This window comes from Giraffa tippelskirchi, chromosome 5 (genome assembly GCF_054371585.1).
Source record: "Giraffa tippelskirchi isolate mGirTip1 chromosome 5, T2T-mGirTip1v1.2.pri, whole genome shotgun sequence".
Classification (NCBI taxonomy): domain Eukaryota; kingdom Metazoa; phylum Chordata; class Mammalia; order Artiodactyla; family Giraffidae; genus Giraffa; species Giraffa tippelskirchi.
Window position 1 is genome coordinate 166,461,027 of NC_137279.1, and position 21,215 is coordinate 166,482,241.

The window sequence follows — 21,215 nt, forward strand, 5'->3', positions numbered from 1 at the left end:
CCCAATTTAGCTCCATTTATTTGAAGTTTGCAGATTTCTGTGGCGCGCATTCCGCGCAGCGGGGCGCCCAGGTGACACCCCCCCCCCCCGAATGGCACCATCTCTCCCTGAGAAGCCGAGGGGCTAACTTGCTAGGGCGGGCAGACCTTGGAAATTTGGGAGCAATCACTCTCCCTTCTCTTAGCCCAAATCCTCAGTCCCTTCCCCCAGGTTCCCCAAAGCAGGCCAAGGGCCATTTTCGCGCGACTCCACTTTGGGGTTTTCCAAAGTATTTTAATGATCTAGTAAAGGAGCAGCCGCGCGCCTCGGCGCCGGCTCGAGCCGCCCAGCTCTCAGCGTGGAGCCCCGGGCCCGGCGCTCCGAGGCCAGACTAGGCGAGAATGAGGACCGCGGGCGGGGCGGTCAAGGGTGGGGGCGAGTGGGAGTCTGGGGAGGGGGTCGGGGTCGGAGCCCACGGGAAGGGCAGGCGAGGGGGAGGGGGAGATCAGGGCTGGGCTGGCGCGGGCTGAGGCGGGGGGAGGTGAGGGGCAGATAAGGGAGAGGGACGTGGCGGGAGGGAGCCAGCGGTGCTCGGCTCAGGGGTCCGCGCCCCCTCCCCTCCGACTATGCCGCAGCTCCCTCCACCCCTGACCCGCTCCCCAGGGGTCCACGCCGCGGAGACCGCGGGTCGGACCCCTCTTCGCGGGGGCCGGGAGACTAGAGCTCCCCCGTCTCGATTCGCGTCCTCTCCCTACATCTAGAGGAAACAGAGGCTCGCGCCCCTGGACACCCCCAGTTAGCCCGCAGGAGCAGGGACAGCGGCTCCTCGGTGGCGGCCTCAGCGGGGACTGCCGCGGCCCGGCGCTGACAGGGCGTCCCTCCCGGGCCGCCCTGGGCCCGCCCCCGCGCGCAGATTGGCCGAGGCGCCAATCAATCGCGGGACGTTGACGCCCGCCTCGATCCCTCGCCGGGGTAGCCACGTTCGGTTGAGCTCCAAGTAGACCAGCGGCAGCGGCGGCGGCAGCGGTGCCGGAGGCGCAGAGGGCGGCGCAGGCGGAGCCGGGCGGGCGGGCGCGCGAGCGAGCCAGCGGGCAGCCGGGCCGGCGGACGAGCGGCGGCGGCGGCGGCACCGGCACTCCAGGCCGAGCCGGCGCGGGAGGAGTTCCAGGGCGATGGGGCCGCGGCCGGGGCTGACGCTTTGACAGCTGGAAAGAGCGCGGAGCCAGCGCCTGGGGGGGAGGGAGGGGAGCGCGGCGAGGAGAGCGCGAGCGAGTGTGCGAGCGAGCACCGGGGAGGGGGCCGGGAGCGAGGGGGCAGCTCGGGAGCAGCCGGAGCGGTAGCGGCGGCGGCAAGGAGGCTCGGCGTCCTCTTCTCTGCAAACGATGTTTGCCAAAGGCAAAGGCTCGGCGGTGCCCTCGGACGGGCAGGCTCGGGAAAAGTAAGCCCTATTTTCCAAGTGGCGGCCGCGCCGCCGCCGGGCTGCGGGCGGGTGGTGGGAGGCAGGTGGGCGGGCGGGGGCTGCTGCGCTCCGGGCCCCGGCGCCGCCAGCCTGGCCCCTTCCCGAGGCCGCGGCGGGCGGCGTAGGAGAGCCCATTGTTGGGAGCCGGCGGAGGTTGGGGCGTTGGGGGGCGCCGCCGGGGAGGGGGCACTTGGTGGCCTCGGGGCGTGCCGGGCGCGGGGGCCCGCGGAGAGGGGTGGGCGAGGTCCTGCGAGCCAGCCGGGGCGTCTGCCCCGGCCGGGGAGCTCGCGGCGGTGACCGCACTTTGCCCACCGGGCGCGGGCAGGGGGCGCGTGGCTTCTGCAGCCCCGAAGGCTCCTTTTGTCCGCCCGCGGCTTGAGGAGTGCGTGCCGGGGGCTTTGTTCGGCCGGGAGCGCTCTGCCTTCCCTGCTCTCGGCCTCACCGCCGGCCCCGCGCCCTCCGGGGCGCCGGGCTGGGCAGGGACGGCGGCGCCGGCTTGGCCCTAGCTTGGGGGACACTTGTTTTGGGGGGAGGTGGTGAGGGCGGCGCTTTGCTGCCCTCTCCAGAGCGCGCGGAGCACCCCGGAGTCCAGGGCTGAGTCTCCTCGGACCCTTAAAACTGGGGAGAGGGTGGGTGGGTGGCAAGGAGTAGGTTGGGAAAAGGAGCGAGGCTCTGGGGTCGGGCGGTTTGCGAGTTTGAGAGACCTAGGTGGGTTTGGTCCCGACGCTACTTGAAAGTTCAAGTTCGGGGGCTGCTCTCCAGCCCCCGCGGCTTGAAGTAAACGCGTCTCTTGGTACCCACCCCCTAACTGCTCGCACCCTTGGCCCTAGGCAGGACTGATCTAGCTGCTCACCTCTGGTCGGGGCCACAATGGGACAGCACGGACAGGGTTGGAAGCTGGCTGGCAAGGTCCAGGAGCGAGCACCCAGTGTGATCTGACGCTTTCCCTCTCTCTCTGTGTGCCCCCTGCCCACTTTCCAGGTTAGCTTTATATGTCTACGAATATTTACTGCACGTAGGAGCACAGAAATCTGCACAGACCTTCTTGTCGGAGGTGAGTGGAACTCCCCCAATCATCCAGTTTCTTGACACCCCCTCCTCCCCATCGTTCTTAAAGCCTTTGTTTTCTGGAGCAGCCACTGTGGCCACCATTTTGAATTTTTATCACCTTTTGGCATTTATTGTTAGTTGGTCTTCACAGCCTTTTGGCTCCGGGAAGCCCCCAGCCCACCCCTTCCTTCTGCTGCCCTGAGCTGTCTCTGTTCTCTCCATTCTAGATTCGATGGGAAAAAAACATCACGTTGGGAGAACCGCCTGGGTTTTTGCACTCCTGGTGGTGGTAAGTTTGTGTGATAGTTTTGTGTGTGTGTTTGTTTTGTTCTGAGCCCCCCGGGGTCCAAGTGAACAAAGACAGGAGGTCTAGAGCAGGCTCCCCATGCTTTAGTCCTCAGCATTGTAGAGAGCAGGGTGCCTCTGGGCCCTCAGACCAGGACTGGCAGAGAAGGGAAAGGGCAGAAGAGGTCGATGCCTGAAGTTTCTGCCTTCTCTTTTCCCACTGGTGAGAACCTACTAATCACTCCTAGTGTTGCAATAGAAATGCCTTACTTTTACATCTCACTCTGAGGCACTAAGCATGGACTTGGAAAAAACCTGGAAGGATTTTTGTCAATTCTGCATGCTGCTTTAATTAGAGGGAGTGGGGGTGGGGCAGGACCGGTGGCGGGGATACCAGGTCTGTTTTACAACTGGCCTGTCCCTTCGTTTTTCTCCTATGAGCTTGAAACTTTGAGAGAAAGATCCATGGGGACCTTTTCCAGGCACCCTGAGAAAGAACAAGAGGAGGCTGCTACTTCAGTTAAAGATACTGATTCAGACTAACTGGATGTTCCCACCCCCAAACCCCCACCCCTCTAAATAGCCCTAAAACCTCCAGGTTTCATTTTACTGAGACCTGGCAAATGCCTGTCATTGGTAGTTGGGGGCTGTTTCTGTGACCCTCTCCCAGGCACCTGGGCCCTGCCTGCCTGGGACCACCACAGATCTGCTCCTGGTTTGCAGGCCCCCAGGAGGGAGGCTTAGGTTCAGCGGGAACAGTTGCTTTGAGTGTAAGACCTGGGTGTTTTGTGGGACCGATTGGTGGAGTCTTTGACATCTTTTTCAAAAGAAAAAGAGAGCCGAGTGGCTTTTGATATTTTGCTGGAGTTCAGTGCCCCATCTTGGGATCTTAGCACATTAACCTGACCACCAGCTCGGGTTACTGTTTCAAGTGTCTTTGAGATGCAGGGGGATGAAGTGTCTGTTCTAACTTGCTGCAGAGAAGATGAGTTTTTAATTAACTTCTGCCAACCTCGCAACTGCAAAGTTGGAGGCGTTTGGTGTGGTGTAAGGATTCTACCTGTAAGAGTGGGTGGCAGGTCTTCTGTGCTTTTGTTTTCAGAGAGGAGTTGTGTGGTTGGGGCTGGCCGGTCTGGCCACCACGGACTTTGCAGAAACTTAGGCTTATGAGTAAAAATTACTCAGAAGGGGCCAGGGAGTTTGTCTTGTTAGAAATGTAGCATGTAGAGGAAGTTAATCAAATGTGTGCAGCCTCAGAGCACAGAAAGGAATGTTCTGCTGTTAGTAGGAGTAGAATGTCCTCCTCTGCAGTTAGTAAAAGTCCCCGATTATCCTGTTCTGTGCTTAATCACTGCCCTCCCCCCCGCCCCCCCCCCCCCACATACACAACTTCTCCAACCTTATCTCTGCCCTGGGAACTAGAGTGTGTCGTGCTGGGCTCCGGCAGTGGGGATTTGACACCGAGCAGATGACCGCAGCCTTTGGAGTGGGAGAAAGCGGTAGAGCGGATCTGAAGAGGGCCAGGCTGCGTTCCTTGCGCACCTGGAGTGAGATGCTTGTCCGCTGACAGAACTGGCAGTTAAGATGGTTTCTTCTGGGCTGGCTGTTTGTGATGACGACAGGAGCGCTGGTCCAGGAGTCAGACCTCCTCTCTGGTGCACACTTTACCCTTCAAGCGGGTTCCTATCCCTGGGCCTCAGGCTCTTGACCTAGAGAGGGTTTCTAAGGCTGCTTGTTGATACCACTGACGACCTCGTGTTTGTATAGGGTTTTATTGGTTGACAAAGGATTTGTCTGTCTGTTTTCACATAATGCAAAGGGTTGGGGTGACCATACAGAAATCACGGAGAGGAATTAGACAGGGAAATCTCGCCCCCCAACCCTGCTTTTGCTGGACAAGTGGCTGTCTGAGGTGGGGTGGGCTTTATGTCAGTGTGGAAAAACAAGATACTTGGTCATCCATAACTTCACCTTTGGCTGATGGGTTTATGTTCTTTGATGGGTAGGGGAGGAATGGTTTTTATATAGAATGCCTTGGGGGAGGGCCTGGGTGAGAGTGCGGGTGAGCTGGCAGGGGTTGGGGGTATGGACTCTGGGTTAAGAACCTGGAGGTTCTCTTTATTGCCAGGTTGCTGTGTGTATGAATCATAGTCGTGACTTTGACGATTTAATCTTTTAATGAAATGCAGCCATTTTGGGTGGAGGTGGGGGTGGTAATAGGAGCACAGATGAGACAAGCATGGATTTTCATCCAGATTCCTACCTGTCCTCCCTGGGCATCCGCGGGTGTATTGCACTAATGGGCTTGAGCCTTAGTTGCCCTCTGTATAAAGTGGGAATAAAATCACCCACCTTACAGCTCTTGGGGGTTACAAGCAGTGTCATGGGCATGCAGCATTCAGCACATAGTAGGTGCCTGAAGGGTGAGAACTATTGCTCTTACTACAAATGCCAGGCTGTCAGAAGAGGTTAGGTCCATTTTGTTTTGTAGACTGAGTTTGCCCAATGAAGGCTGAAAAGGTGGGATTGAGCCTTGGGGAGACCTGGTGCTGTTAGCACCATGCATTGTACACTTGCCATTGGGCACACAAGTAATAATTAGTAACCTGATCTTATTTTATTTTTCGACTTGCAGCGTATTTTGGGACCTTTACTGTGCAGCTCCTGAAAGGCGAGACACTTGTGAACATTCAAGTGAAGCAAAAGCCTTTCATGATTACGTGAGTAACAAATTTTTAATCCTGGCAATAATTACAGGGTTGGATAGCTTGAACTTCTTTAGTACCAATAGCAAATACACAGCCAGTTGGCAGTGGCCTTTGTTTTCTCCTTGCCTTTCTTTCTGTCCTGCCCACCTTCCTGCTGCCCTCGTCCCTTACCCTCCTCCAGCAGCTGTCTAACTTGGTAAATGGTATTTCATGATGTTGTAATTATGCAAAAGAGCATAGACACCTATCTGGAGCATTAAATGGCGTTGTGCAGGGCTTAGCCCTGTGGGGTTTATGTTCTGATTGGGCAGTCTGCTGGGGGATGGGGGTGACCAACCCTCTTTGGTGCTGGTTTGTGAAAAAGTTGACCACAATCAAGAAAAATAAAAAGCAGATATGAAACTTTTGTTTTGGAGTAGAAGGTGTGTTTTGAGTGAGGTTTTGGTGAAATAGATTCTTAGGTTACTTTCCACAGAGTGATCATTCAGATTATGTTTTTGGGTGTGTGTGTGCGCACGCTCATTGTGTGTTTGTGAGTGGGGAGGCTTGTGTTGTGTCCACTAAGATGTATACTTTGAGATCCTTGGCTGGTGCATAATACTGTGTTCAAAATGTTCTTGTGAAGAAAGTTTGATCACATTGTATAGTGCTTTCTACTCTATCAGTCCCTCTCCCTGGGTAAGTTTCTTAAGAGTTATGAAATGCATATAAGAGAGAGATCTACCGCATGTCCATTTCCCACTGAGCCCCCCTTAAAAAAAATTGGACTCCAATTGGGGTGGAGTCAGATTTTCGACTGTTTCAGGTAAAACAGGTTAGGATCTTCTGGAGGAGGGGGGGATGGAAGGGGAAGGATCTGAAGATCTTCCCGGCCTCCTTCGCTTCCTGTTGGTCTTGTATAAGGTTAAGTGTTTGTGTGTGTGTCTAATGTGTGTGCACACATGTGCACTCAAGAGTGGATTATTTGATTTTCCACTTGTGCTTGAGGTGGGGAGGAATGGTCCCTTGAACTCCAGGACACGGAAGTTGATTTTTTGAATGTCATCGGGGACCACCCACTTGTCCAGGCCATGTTCATCCCCTGCGTGCAGTTTGAAACTGGCCTGGGAGGGCAGAACCCATTTGGTTGAGTTTCACAAGTGGTGAAGTCCCACGCCCTGACTCTTTGTGGTGAAAATTTCTCCGTGTAACAGGAGGACTTAGGGACTCTGGTGGAGGCTCCCTGATTTTGAGAATATTCAATGTGATGAAATTTTGTTGACTGTAAAGTTAATACTCCTGGGTATGGGATGCTGAGGAGATTGACCAGTTCTTGTGCCCTTTCCAGGGCTGAAGGAGAGAAGCTGGCAAATGGTACTTATGGCCTGGTGAACCTTGAGTAATAAAAGGTGAGAGGGCTGGTTCACTTGTGATGTGGTTCTTCTGGGAAGACTGGTGGTGGTGATCATAGGGTTTCCTGAGCTGGAGGCTGGAGGCTGGGGGCGGAAGCCAAGAGTTACATTAGCCATATAAAAATACTTGGTGAATTTGACCTTTCTACCTAGTAAAAATCATGTGTGTGTGTGTGTGTGTGTGTGTTGTGTGTTTAAACCTGTGGACAGCCAGTTCCTCTGTGACCTGTATTTAACTGCTATGCAGATGGTTTCATGTTAAGAGTAGGGATTGGTGGAGATACCTATTTCAAGTCACTCTCTTGATGTAGGATGTCTGTGCTGTCTTTTAGAGAAGTTAATGATTTTTAACTAAGTTTAGCTCCCTAGTAAATAGCATAAGATTCTTTGGCAGTTTGTGGTTTGGTCTGCCGTCTTAAAACAGTATGGTGGCAGTGCAAGTTTGCATGGGTTTTCTTTTAGTCATTTGTTGAGGGAGGGCAGCAGAATTGTGTAGAGATTGCTGAAGTTGGTGTAGACCTTTAGAAAATGCTAGCAAGAGCTGAAGTCACAGGGATTGAGGCCCAGGGCTCACAAATCTTGGGACACTTTCTTCTGGATTGGGATCCACTTGGTGTGATGTAACCCAAGAGTCAGGTCATGTGAGAAGAGGGCTGGAGTGATGAATGGGGGATGGGAACGGAGAAACCATCTTTATTGTGAACGAGTTAAGGGGGGATGGCCATTGAGTTGCAGAGATGACAGAGAAGCAGTGGGAATATTAAAAAAAATATTTAAGAAACTGACGAAAAGGAACCCTCCCTCTTTTCTCTGTGTCCTTCTCAGGTTTTCATGTGGTCTCTCCAGTCCCACAGCTACCATCTTCTTTGCCGTAATTCCTTCCAGCTAGAGTTACTGCCGTAGCCTCTCTTATCCATCACAGCCTGTACACTTTTTAGCTTCTTCGTGGAGGACTTCGGTGGTAGTTTGCTTCATGCGCACTCTGATCACTTCTTCATCTCAGTGTCTGTACGAATGACCTGTCCAAAGCCTTTGTTGATGGTTTTCGATGTGCTGGGCTCCTGTGCTGAGCGCTCTAGGTTCAAGCTCGCGTTTTAAGCTGCCAGTGGCCCTGGGAGAGAAGGCATGTTGTTAACTCCGTTTTGCAGATGAAGAAACCGAGGCACAGAATGGTTATCGTAGCTGTAAGAATTAGGATCTAAATACAGGTCATAACTGATTCCAGAATCTGTGTTCCTAACACTGCTGAGACTTGGCCCCAGAGATCCACAGCAGATGTATTTGCACCTATTCCGGCCAACTTCCCATTCAGGTTTGTCTTTCTAACCACAGCTTAATTTTTTCCATGCTAGAGCCTATTCATCTACAGTGCTCTTCATTTCTGTAGCTCCCACAATACCTTGCATGTAGTAGGCATGGATACTAAATGGATGAAGGGATTAAGGAACCGTGGGTAAGAAAAAATACCTATTTTTGGGTATTTTGGTAATCTGGGGTCGGTGATAACCTGGTTTGGAATAGCTGGTAGAATATTGGAAGATGGTCTTTCAGTGACTTGTTTTTGCTGGGTCGTCTTGAACTAGGTGATTTTAATGTGTGTTAATGTGTGTTACCTTAAATCCTTTTTAGAACATAAAGTGGAGTGTGTAAATAAGTGTGTGGTAACTGGCCTTCTGTTTTCAACCAAGGAAATTCAAAGGTTCTCGTGGTTTTCCGTGAAGCTCAGGTACCTGCCTGGGCCTCAGTGGGTAGTGAGTATGTGTGGGGCGTGGGTGAGAAGGGACTCCCATGGGACTGGGAAGGACCTCATCGCGGAAGAGCAGGCGGTCTCCGCTTCCTGGTGGTGGGTTAGGGTGTGGTGACCTCAAAGGTGCATCTCTGTGGTCCAAGCCAGGCTACAGGGCTGGGAATGAACCAGGTGACTCAGTGGAGAGGAGATTGAAAATTTCTTTGAATTGGTGAGTTTTTATTTGAGTCACAGTCTATTTCTACCCCTCCACACCTGGCAACTTCAGTTTGCTTGGCTCATCATGTATAAGCCAGAGTGCCCTGACGTTGACCACATATAACTCAGAGGGACGCAGGTTCAGTCCCTGGAATGGACTTTTCTGAGAAATTGGTTTACCTGAAGTCCACAGAGCCCTGAGGCCATGGGAGGAGTCTCTTAGGGACCCAGCCTGCTGTTTCCTTGCTATTCCCCTCTGGCCAGAGCAGAGGTTCTCAGATGTTGATGAAGCCCTTGGGTTCTCTTAGACACCAATGTCTGTCTGGTCCTGGCCTTTCTTGGAGTGGACACTCCTACCCACCCGCTCAGTGTCTGAGTTGAAGGTGCTGGAGAGCAGGGACACTCAGGTTGCTCTACTTTACATAACTTTTTCATTGCATGGTTGTAGTTGGGCTTTACAGCTGCCAGGTGATCAGGTTTTATTATTAAATCTGACCCCCGTTTTACAGATGAAGAAACTGAGGCCTGGAGTTGGGATGGCTTGTCTGAGGGCATATAGCCAGGAGGTGGCAGAGCTGGGACCAGTCTCCAGTTTTTCAAATTCTACCTCCTAGCTTTTGACAACCTTCATTTGATACAGAATTCCTACAAAACAGAGGGAAGGTATTTGCATTTGACCCACAGCGGGCCCATGTATAGTCACTGAAGAAATAATTCAGGGGAGAATTAAAATGAAGCCTCTGTGAGGTGAATTGCAGAGTCATTGGCAGAGATGGGACCCAGGCTCTGGAAAGGGAGTTTGTTACATTGCAGTGGCTGTCTTGGCAGGAAAAATCTGAGAAAAGCTATGGCCTTCCCTTCTAGAAAATGCATGTATCCCCACAGAGGAGACTTTGTGCATGATTTCAGTAGGTTCGTGGTTGCTGTCCCAAGCCCCATCCATCATCCCCAATGAAGAACGTGGGTTTCAGAATGGACGTGGAGTCCATGACCTTGGCAGGTGTTGAGCCTCAGTTTCCCTTTTCTGAAGACTTTCGACCCTTTTCAGGTCAGCCTCGGTGGAGCTGGCTCTCCTACCCTTATGCACACCCCAGAAGGACTCAGCTGACCCCCACACTCTGCACCCCCAGCTGTGAGCCTGTCTCTCCAGGCGGGTTGGTTAAAGTCAAAAAGCACCCCAGAGTCCTGGGTGTGGACGGGAGCTGAGGTATTTGTGGCTCTGTGGCAGGGGTCCAGCGTCCTTGGTGGGTTTGAAATAGCAAAGTGATATTTGAGAGGGCTCTCCTTGGATGTGCTGAGCTGAGGTTCCTGCCAGGCGCGGAGTGTCCACGCCTGCCAGAACCCTTTGGGAGCAGGGGTGCGAGAGGGTAGCATCGCGGGCAGGGCAGGCTCCGAGGAGCTGGGGGCGTGCTCTCCCCCGCGATAAGCCGGCCTAGCTATCTGCCCAGAAGTCCTGGCAAGTTCACGGCCTTGTGTTTGGCTCTGACCCTTGGCACCCTTGTGTGGCAGATTATAAAAACAAAACATACACACAGTTGTTTCTTTCCCTGCTCTGCTTGGAGCTCAGACCGTGTTGTGGCCTTTCTTCGGGCTCCCGCCCTGTTTGTTGCAGCTCCTCTAAACCCCAGAGGCTGCCAGACTCCTCCATCGGTAGCTAATTAAACACTAAATGAGTAACTGGAATTGCTTTTTGCCAGAACCCGGGCAGTGTGGCCACCTTAATGGGTTTCAAGTGGCAGCAAGACCCCAAATTGCAAATCCTTGCCCTTTATTTCAAGGCGGGAGGTGGGGCGGGGGAGTGGTGGGGACCCAAACAAAGTTTTTGGCAGTGGTCACTTCATTTGAACTCCAAGACCAGCCATGCGCTGCAGTCTGTGCATAATGCCATCTTTGTTAGCTAAGCCTTTGCAGACTTGGACCAAGAGTTAACTGAGTGCCAGCCACCGCTCCAAGGGAGCTGGGAGACACCCAGCTCTCCTTGCAGCATCCCTTAGGCCATTTAGATTTTCCAAGGGGAGCGGGTTCTCCAGCAGGGACCTTGGGCCAGAGCTGCCTTGCCCCTTCCCTCGACCTTCCCACCTCTGTGGGTGAGTGTGTGTGTGTGTGTGTGTGTGTGTGAGCGTGAGCTTAAGCCAGAGCGGCAAAGGGGAGGTGTGTGTGTTTGAGGGCCTGTCAGCCAAGATAACAGAAATGTTATACTAGCTGTAGCCTTTATAATAGTGTCTAGGGTTTAGAGTATTTAGAAAAATTAATCTTTTTTAGCTTGGTAATAATTCTGACCATGGCACAAGTGCATTAGACGATTCACATAAACTTCTTTAATACATGTTGCTGGAAGCTTAGAGCAAATTAACAATAATGATTGTTTTTGATTCGCCAGGGTAATGGGGTTTTCTGTAGCCTTGCTGAGATGAGTTTTAGGAATGTTTCTCTCCAGTGTTACGACTCCCCCCCGCCGCTCCCCCACCTTGGACCCTGAATCCTCTGGATTTTGAAAGGTTTGGGTTCTGACTGGTGGCTGGGATGGATACCTGAGTTCTCGTTCCTACTTTGTCATTTCCTGGCAGGGCGGACTTTTGGAGCCTTGGTTTCCCCATCTGTAGAATGGGGAAATGGTGATTCTTGGATGGGTTCGTTGTATGGGTTCAGTATGATTGTGTATGTAAAATGGTTGTCTCCCAGTGGCCAGTGCTTGATGAGTTAGTTTCCTTTCTCTTTAAAGCCCTAAAGTTCTCCCCCAGAACCTTTTAATATGATGGTGATAGCAGCATATTTGGAGAAGGCAATGGCACCCCACTCCAGTACTCTTGCCTGGAACATCCCATGGACGGAGGAGCCTAGTAGGCTACAGTCCATGGGGTCGCTAAGAGTCGGACACGACTGAGCGACTTCACTTTCACTTTACCCTTTCATGCACTGGAGAAGGAAATGGCAACCTGCTCCAGTATTCTTGCCTGGAGAATCCCAGGGACGGCGGAGCCTGGTGGGCTGCCGTCTATGGGGTCGCACAGAGTCGGACACGACTGAAGCGACTTAGCAGCAGCAGCAGCAGCAGCATATTTTTCTGGGAGAGCAAGTTGACTCTTGTGAACTGGACACTTAAACTACCCGATGATGCCCTCTGGTGCCTGGGCTCCTCTGGTGTGTCTTGGAGTCCTCCCTCCAATACCAGTGTCTTGTCTCCCTCCAACACCCCTGTCAGGGGTAGAACAGGCGGTCCTGGCATGGGCTGGCACTGATAAATGCTCCCCTGAGGCATCTGTGCCCCTTATCTGTGTCGGACAGAGCAGTCCTGTTCCACTCCCGTGTTGCTTGATGGGAAGAGCTTGCAACTTGACACGAACAGAAACCTGAATGCAAATTTGTTTCACACGCCTTGATAGCTGGAGGGGTCTTTACTTTTCAAGGACCATTCTCTTGATTGGGAGGCAGATACATGGGTCATCCTTGCTCAGCCTGCCATGAGGGTGGCTGTAAAAAGGCATGGAAAACCATCCAGGTAAGGTTAACTGTAGGAGTAGTGGTGGCGGTGGTTTTGTTACTAAGTCGTGTCCGAATCTTGCAACCCCATGGACTGTAGTCCGCCAGGCTCCTCTGTCCATGGGATTTCCCAGGCAAGAATACTGGATTGGGTTGGCATTTCCTTCTCCAGGGGATCTACCCCACCCAGCGATAAACCCACATCTCTTGCATTGCAGGCAGTCTTTTCTGCTGAGCCACCAGGGAAACCCAGCTGTGAGGGACCTGCTTGTAAATGCTTGTTTAAGGGTGACCAGGCTCGGAAGCCCTGCAGTCTTTGTCCTCTTTGGTATGCATGTTGCTCTGGCTGGCCTCGGGCCTCACTTGAGGTTTGGATTGAGTGTGGAGTCCCTGCGAAGGGCCTTAAGGAGGAGGCCTTAAGGAGGAGGCTAGGAGGGCGTGTGTCAGCCTTTGTGGGTCCACTGGAAGCTGGTTCTGGGCACGTGGGCTACCATCTCTGTTGACTTCCTGGGAGGAGCCTGAGGTCTTGGTCAGCTGGCCCCCAGACCAGGAGCAGAAGACACTTGCCAAGTTCGGAGGTGTTGATTCAGTCCAATTACTAAGTGCCTGATGCGCTCAGTGTCTAGTGGAAGAGACAGATGCTGCTCAGGATGCGATAAGTGCTTAAAAAGACTTGCCCTTTTTAGAGAGCAGATGCAAAGCATCCGGACTGGTAGAGGGAGTAGGACAACAGTCCCATTTCTGTGTGGTGGTCGGGAAGGGTACTTCATGTGATGTGTGTAGATGGCAGGGTTGCAGGTGGGAGGACTGGAGGCCCCATCTTACAAGGAGGTATCCTGAGGCCCAGAGAGAAAAGATGCCCCACTGGAAGTGACCAGTAGGACTCAAACCTGTAAACTGTATCAGATTCCATGACTCTTTGCTCTGCCCCGTGCTGCCTTGCTGCACTTCCAAGCTGTGTGAACCTGGGCACCTTAATTAACCTCTCTGTGCTTCAGTTTCCTCAAGTGTGAAACAGGGTTAATAAAGCTGTACCTACCTCATGAAGTTGTTCCGAGGATTGGATGAGCTTATGCATGCACACACATTAAACACACACACACGCATACATGATATGTATAGTGCCTGGCACAGTGTAAGTGCCACACAAACTTGTACTGTCATTCTTTTTTTTAAATTTTGGCCATGCCATGCAGCTTGCGGGATCTCAGTTCCCCCAACCAGGGATTGAGCCTGGGCCGTGGCAATGAAAGCATCAGGTCCTAACCAGGCAGCTCCTGGTGCTCTCATTCTTATTATCTCACTTCAGGCCTGGTACGAGCTCTGGCTCTCCGAGAGCCTAAAGGGAAGCAGCAGCAGGACGATGCTCGTGTGAGAGGTGGGCTCCTGGCACGCACGAACTACCTGTTGGTTGATTAGCACTCTGGGTCCCTATGTTGGAATCCACCTTCTTCAAGCAACCACAAGTGATTGGGAGAGGGGGTTCACACATGCAGCCTCCAAACCAGCCCCGCTGCTCCTATGGATGAACTGCCGACTCAACGCTCCTGGCCAGCATTGGCCGGTGTTGTGTAGTCAGTGTCCGTATCTTCCTCTTGTCACTGCTTTCCTTGCTCGACCTATCTGGAACTTCCCCTGCCCCCTCTGATCCAGGCCTGGTTTTTCTATTTGGTACCTGAGATGGGATTTTTGCCCCCCTGCCAACCAGCCCTGCCATAGAGCAGATGCCAGCCTGGAATGTGGCTGCCTCCCCTGGCCTGCCAAGACCACCCCCAAGGAAACACTCACCTTCCCCCACCCCCTGGAATTTTGTGACTTTTACTCATTTGCTATTTGTTGTCTGGAAATAGAGTGACGGAGGTCCCTATTTTAGATGGAAAGCTCCTGAGGCCAGGAGCCCTTATCTCCATCCCCTTTCTGCTGCCCCTGCTGTTGGGGCCTGTTGCAATTTTGAGTAAATCCTGAGGGTGGTGAGCTAGGTTCCAGGCCTTGAAAAGAGAGAAGGGTTTGATCCCTTTCCCAGGGATCAAGCATGTTAAATAAATATGCACTTTAATGGAGATGGACAAGTAGTGAATGGTAACTGTGAGTTGTGACCCATTAGTGCCTGGTGAAATCAACTTAGTAGGTCATGAACCAGCAATTACAAGAAAAGACATTGGAGTTTCCCTGGCAGCCTGGTGGTTAAGACTCCGTGCTTCTGCTGCAGGGGGCAGAGGGGGAACAGGTTTGATCCCTCGTTGGGGAACTAAGATCCTGCATACTGCAGCAGTGCAGCAAAACAAAACACCAAAACAAAAAAATGAAACTCGGCATCACAAAGAGTAAACATAAGCATTGTTTCAGGAAGCTTCTCTTTTTCAGCAGTTTTTGGATGCCTGTAAATAAACAGGTGCCCTGGGTTTTCGATGTAAAATTTGCCTTATTGTGAGTCTCAGTCTAAACTTTGAAAGCCACTTATCCAGAAAAGGCTGAAGTTGAACCTTGGGTGCTGTAGGTTGTGTGACTTTGGCCAAGTGACAAGTGATGGCTGACCTCAGTGTCCTGATGGGTGATAAAGAGGGAGTTATTCCCGCCTCTGAGGGTCCCTGGGCAAATTGATTCTCTGCCTTGCTTCTGGAGTGGTGCCTGGTGGTTCCTGGGGACCTCTGCCTTTTGTATTTGCTGCTGTGTTCTTAGTGCCTGGAGCCTGTGAGAGGTGACCAGCAGATACCTGCAGAGCTGAACAAGCAATGATTCCTGCTTGAAGTCTGTCACTTGTCCCTGCTGGGTGGCAGCTCCTCCTGCCTGTCTGCCGTTGAGGTGGGTGGGTGGGGCTGATGGTCCCCGGCCCCCTGTGGAGGGTGTTGTCTGAACATCTGCAGGGCTCAGGCTCCGGCCGCAGCAAGAATCTGGAGAATAGGTCTCAGGGCATCCTGTCTGACCCAGGTTGGCCCAGCCTTCCAAATTCCCCGTTCCCTCCCGGTGACAGCTGTTTGCACAGCTCCGAGGCGGGCTTTGTGTCCCCTGTTCTTTGTGTATTTGGGTGAAGCGCCTGACATTTCACTTCTGTTTTACAGTCCTCTGACCTTAAGAAGCACAGCTGCTCCCTGAGGCCCCTGTCTGAGGCTTTCCTCTGATCCTTCTCTCCCAGTCACAAAAGGCTGTTTGAGAGAGCAGACTCTGGGGTGGCAGACCTCTCCCCAGCCCAGGATGCTGGCTACAGCTTTGTGAGTTCTTGGAATGGACAGAGCATGGCTTTGGCCATGCTGGCTGAGGATAGCAGTTGGCTGGTAGGCGATTATTCCTGTGTGCCTGCTGCATGCCTGGTCCTGTGCTGGTTGGTGATGGGACTAAAGCAGTGTCATGATAGCACACAGGATCTGGACTTCGATAACCAGGGATCAGATTCTGATCAGGTTCTTTCAGGTGGCCTTGGCTAAGTCATTTGGCCTTTGTGAGCCTTGGTTTATTTGTGATAAGAAATGATGTGAAATGAGGCTTGTCTTTTTTTCTACCTCTCAAGGTTTTTATTTTTGAAGCCATGTGAAAGTGAAAGTTGCTCAGTTGTGTCTAACTCTTTGCGACCCCATGGACTACACAGTCCATGGAATTCTCCAGACCAGAGTACTGGAGTGGGTACCCTTTCCCTTCTCCAGAGGATCTTCCCAACCCAGGGATCGAATCCAGGTCTCCCACATTGCAGGCGGATTTTTTACCAGCTGAGCCACAAGGGAAGCCCAAGAATACTGGAGTGGGTAGTCCATCCCTTCTCCAGCAGATCTTCCCGACCCAGGAATCGAACCAGGTTCTCCTGCATTGCAGGCGGATTCTTTACCAGCTGAGCTATTAGGGAAGCCTGGAAGCCAGTTGAGAATGTATATTAATAAAAATAGTTTGTAAATTGTGGGCTATTTTAAATGTAAACAAATCATCAAATCATAGAATGTATATCAAGAAAGAACCTCTCAATTTACAGAGGGGGAACCGAGACCTGAGTTAAGGTGATCCGTCAAAAGTCTGCGGCTGGGTGAACCCATGATTCCCATGGCTGCCACTGACTTTAGAAAACCTCCACTGGGGAGGTTGGCACCTGTGTCTGTGTCTGTGCCATTCGGTAGGAGTTCACAAGCCGCCTCTGGAAGATGCTGTGGGCTTGCCTTGGCTTTGGCCGTGCGGCCTGTGCTGAGGGGGCAGACAGCCCAGTGGGCAGGCCTGGTGCTGGGCGTGCGCAGGCAGCCGCTCTTTTCTGCTGTCTTTTAGAAGGCTTCCAGGAGAAAATGTTATCCTCTCTCTGGAGGCTCTTCCTCTTGGCAGCGCCCGCTGGTGTTACATGAGGTGGTTCTGGCCACGGCCCTGGGCGCAAGTTTCCCTGCAGGTCTCCGGGCTGCGGAGCTGCTTCAAGAGGGGATTTTACAGCATGACAGGGAATTTCAGCCATCGGGTTATCTCCGAATTGGCCAATTGATGGTTTCAGCAGAGCATTTCAGCGTCGGGGAAGCCAATACAATTTGAGTTAGTCGTGATGGCTGCCACTTTAAATACCGTGGTGAGTGTCCGTCAGCGACTAATGTGCAGCACAGGGCCTCGCAGAAAACCTGATCACCCCAGCGCTTCAGTCGATTCTGACCCCAAGCTACAGAAAATGAACTTAAATCTAGTGGGCTGTCGCCACGTACTTTCTTTGGCATTATTTTGCTAGCAGCATCTTTGTCAGAGGGAACTGGAAGAGAAGAGAGCGGGTACAGATCACAGTGTTTGGCTGCGCGCCCCCCGTCCACGTTTCTGGGGAGCAGGGATCTTCCATGGGGAGTGAGCTGCTGGGGCCTGTGGTTCTTGGTGAGGGATGCGCTACTAATCTGTAGTGTTGTAGTTTAATAATGATGACTCTTTAACGAAGGAAACTAGTGTTTATTGAGCACTTACTATGTGCCCCCCCCCCTTTTAAAGTGTTCTTATCCAGTTCCCACCTTATTCAGGCTGGGTAAGGAATAGGATATTCTTCCCATTTTGTGAAGGAGGAACTCTAACAGCAAGCAATGATTGAGTGCTAACTGTGTGGTCAGGCACCTTTCTAAGTGCTTTGGGTCTTATCTCATGTTGTCCTCAAGGCAGCCCCCTGGGTTAAGTTTTGTTTTTATTCCTCCTTTGTAGAAGAGGAAACTGAGGCACTTGGATTGAGGAATGTTGAAAGTGAAAGTCTCTCAGTTGTGTCTGACTCTTTGTGAGCCTGTGGACAGTGCAGTCCATGGAATTCTCCAGGCCAGAATACTGGAGTGGGTAGCCTTTCCCTTCTCCAGTGGATCTTCCCAACCCAGGGATTGAACCCAGGTATCCTGCGTTGCTGATGGATTCTTTACCAGCTGAGCCGCCAGGTTTGTTTGGTTGAAAGAGGACTTAAACTGAAGTGCTCTTCACCACTGTACCACAATGTCGTCCTGAGAATTAACACCAGGTTTGGCATCTTTGCTGCTTAAGTAATTAGTGACCCATTGCCTAGCTCTCGTGGGTCCAGGTGGCAGGATTGCCCCACAGGGGCAGCCCAGCTGAAGCGCTGTCTCTGGGCCGTACAGTCCCTCACCAGTGCTGTGTATCCCACTGACAAAGGGGCTGGGCTGGTTTTCAGTGTCACCCAGGAAGGAGACATCTTGCTTCAGGCTCACATACCTTAAGGAAGAGTTGCCCCATCTCTTCACTTCTCAGGTCCCCTTTTTATTAATCCCCTACCACCCGCTGTGGACTCTATGCTTGAAAATGTCTTATTTACAAATAGATTACATACGTTGAGTCACCATTAATTTTCCTACGGAGAAATAGAAAAAACAAGAACCGTATAGTTACTGATTAGAGCTTCTCATCAGCTCAGAAAGCGTTGGGAAATGTGGGGTTTGTTTCAGTTGGGGTAGACCTGATGGTGGTGGTGAGTTAGAAAAAATTAGCAATGCGCTAGAGCCCCTAAAGTTTTCCAGAGACATGGTGAGAGCCATCAGGCTCAGGGACCTCTGACTTAACCTCTGTGCTTCCGCCACCTACTTAGCAATGTAGATAGCTCCTTTGAGCTGTGTTCTGGCATGGCCAGAGTTGGGCTCTGGTGGAAGAAAGGCCCTCACATTCTCCCGGAAATCAGGAGGGTCAGAGGTCAGAGTTTGCTCTAGGTCATCTACCAAAGTTCAGGCAAGGCTTGCCTGTGAGGGAGAATGCTGGCTGGAGAATGGACACCGCAGGTGTAAGTTCCTGGGTGGAGAGCTCCCATCTCTGGAAGATGCTGCAGGGCCCTCATCCCAACACACCTGCCCTCATCCCATTGTGTTGTTCCCTGCTGTCCTGAGCTGACATTCCGGGAAGGAGATGGATCACTGGACAGAAACCATCTTTCTCAACCAAGCTTCCACACTTACTTGCTATAACCTTCGACTGGCCATTATCTTCTTTCTGGGTCTTGGTTTTCCCATTTGTTGCATCGGGACAGTGTTAGTCGCTCAGTCATGTCTGACTCTTTGCGATCCTATGGATTGTAGCCTGCCAGGCTACAGTCTATCCATGGAATTCTCCAGGTAAGAATACTGGAGTGGGTAGCCATTCCCTTCTCCCTGGGATCTTCTTGACTCGGATTGAACCCGGGTCTTCTGCATTGCAGGCAGATTCTCTATTGTCTGAGCCACCAAGTAAGCCAGGGAAGGATACAAAAGTGATTTCTGAAGCAGCCTTTATTGCACGCTTATCCCAAGCCAGATGCTGTTTGTGGGCATGCCATTTAGTCCTATAACTGTACCAGGCAGAGGCTGTTTTTATCTTACTCCTCGGGTGAAGAAACTCAAGGCTCCATGAAGTGAAGTCATTAGCCTTGGTTATGACATAATTAAATAATGGAGCATGATTTGAACCCAGGGCCCCTCTTCCTAGCCTTTGAACCACATTATTATTTTAGTAAAATTTTAGGCTGACTGACAGTGAGGGACCTTGGGAGAGGGAAAAAAAGAGCTCTTTGAGAGAATTGGATCGTTTTCATAGAAACCTGTAAACGTGTGTCTTAAAAAAAAAAAAAAAGATGTTAGTGACAGTTTGCTTCCCAGTGAGATGAATGCAGATAAACCTATTTTGACTGTTAACTTATTTTGTTGCTTAAAAGCCAGTGACATGTAGCATTGAATTTATTTTTCTTCACAGCGTTTAAGTGTTTGCCACTTCTTGAGTGACGTGTGTGAATTTGGGAATTGCCTGTACTTTGGGGATCAAGGCCGTGCTCGCACTTCAGGATTTTGCCTTAAGAGGGGCGACTCCTGGGAGGGTTTGTGCGGGCACAGGATGGAGCTGAGAAATGACTTGAGAGCTGCGTGTGTACCTGAGCCTCAGGATGCTGTTGGAGGCAGAGATTGCTCTAAAGTTGGGGTCACGGTGGAGAGCTTGATCACAGGAGTCTCTGTGACTGGAAGCCTAAATATTTATTCTGTTCTGTCCCTAATGAAAACAAATTGTCAACAGTTGTTCAGTAACTGACTAAATTAAAATCTGTAATTAGTCAATTAGATTAAAGAGTTGGCACAACCTGATTGTATCATGCTGGTTAGGTTATTAAGAGAAAGGGTGTGATTTTTAATTACTGAATGCTAATTTTGACAGTTTCAAATAGAAACAGACGTGTTTTTTCCCCCCTTTTCCTAATTCTGAATGGTTTGGAAAGTAAAGACATGCAATGTGTAAATTGTGTTTTTTTGAAGGAAAATAATCTGAGAAGGCCCTTCTGTGGAGTGGAGAGATTTTTGTTAAGAGGCCACACTGGGTTTGGTTGAAAGGGTTGATTAGAAACCCTTCCTTTCTTGAAGGAAGGATGGCCCGGCGTTTGGCAGCTTTGCTTTTGCTGTAAATGAGAAGTTGGATTTCAAGCAATTCAGTCATTGAGTTAAAGTTCTTTCTAGGGTCTCTCCCAGCCTCTCACCTCCAGGGGATTTTCTAACCAAGGTGAGATGCAATAGAAGGCAGGATCCAGTGAGGACACTACTGTGTGTTTGCAGCAGGGTGGGACCACAGAGACACCAGCACTTGTGAATAATGTCAGAGTTTTTATAAAGTGTTTCCTTATATACTGAGCAACCCAATGGGAGGAGACAGGAGGAATGAAAGTTCTTTCTCCTCTGATTTAGAGCTGAGGCAAGCTGAGAGCTGGAGCAGAGGTGCCACGTGTAGAGGATCCAGCTGAGAATGGGCTGGGGGCTGCGAGAAGAGATGCCCGGCAGGCAGGAAGGGGACTTTGTTAGGTAGTGGTTGGGGACAGATTGAGGCCAGAGAGAGGGGCTTCTTGCTGGGGAGGAAGATGGAATTAGAATAGTAGGGCCCGATTGTGGGTTTAGAGGTGTGGAAAGCCAGCCAGAGAGTTTGGGACCAATTGGGTAGGCCAGTTTGAAAATGGAGCAAGTCCTTCTTCCTGCTTTGTTTTTCTGGGGGATGCTGTGTCATTGCTTCCCCTGCAGGGGTTGGATATGGGTTGTAAGCAGCCTCAGAACTGAAAGTGAGATCTTGAACTGCTTCCAGCCACAGACCCCAATGGATAGTCAGGATCTCCCTCATCTGCAGAGAGGCCCTCCTCTCTCCCCTCTCCCCCTCCAGCTCCTGGGAGTTCATGAAATGGTCTGCTCTAGGTGCTATAAGGGGCTAGGCATGTGGGTTGTTTTAATTGGAGAACCTCAAGCCACAGAAAAGATCCAGGGGCCACTGCAGGAAGACCACCCATTGTTTGCTTCTCTTTCCCCAAGTTATGGGGGCAGCGAGAGGTTAACCTCAATCACTAGTGTGCCAGCTCCATGTAGCACATTGGGCATCCTCCCTGAATGGGGGAAGGCTGCCGCAGACCCTGTGCCTCTGGAACCACATGGGTGGTACCATTGGTGTTGAAGCATGGGTTCGACTTTGTGCTGGCTGGGTTTTCTATGATCCTTTTTGGA

At 51.5% G+C, this 21,215-nt stretch overlaps 1 protein-coding gene across 29 annotated transcripts in view; it reads left to right on the plus strand.

Moving 5' to 3' along the window:
* Positions 1-978: 978 nt before the first annotated feature.
* Positions 979-21,215, plus strand: part of SSBP3 (single stranded DNA binding protein 3) — a 168,446-nt gene continuing 148,209 nt past the window's right edge. For 25 of the 29 annotated variants that reach the window (XM_081493049.1, XM_081493046.1, XM_081493047.1 and 22 more), the window contains exons 1-4: positions 979-1,417; positions 2,420-2,492; positions 2,716-2,777; positions 5,409-5,493. In XM_081493049.1, the coding sequence (XP_081349175.1) occupies positions 1,362-1,417; positions 2,420-2,492; positions 2,716-2,777; positions 5,409-5,493 (276 nt within the window). In that variant the 5' untranslated portion in view covers positions 979-1,361. Of the gene's footprint in view, positions 1,418-2,419; positions 2,493-2,715; positions 2,778-5,408; positions 5,494-21,215 lie in introns of those variants that run through there. The other 4 variants (XM_081493069.1, XM_081493075.1, XM_081493058.1 and 1 more) reach the window with 3 other exon arrangements.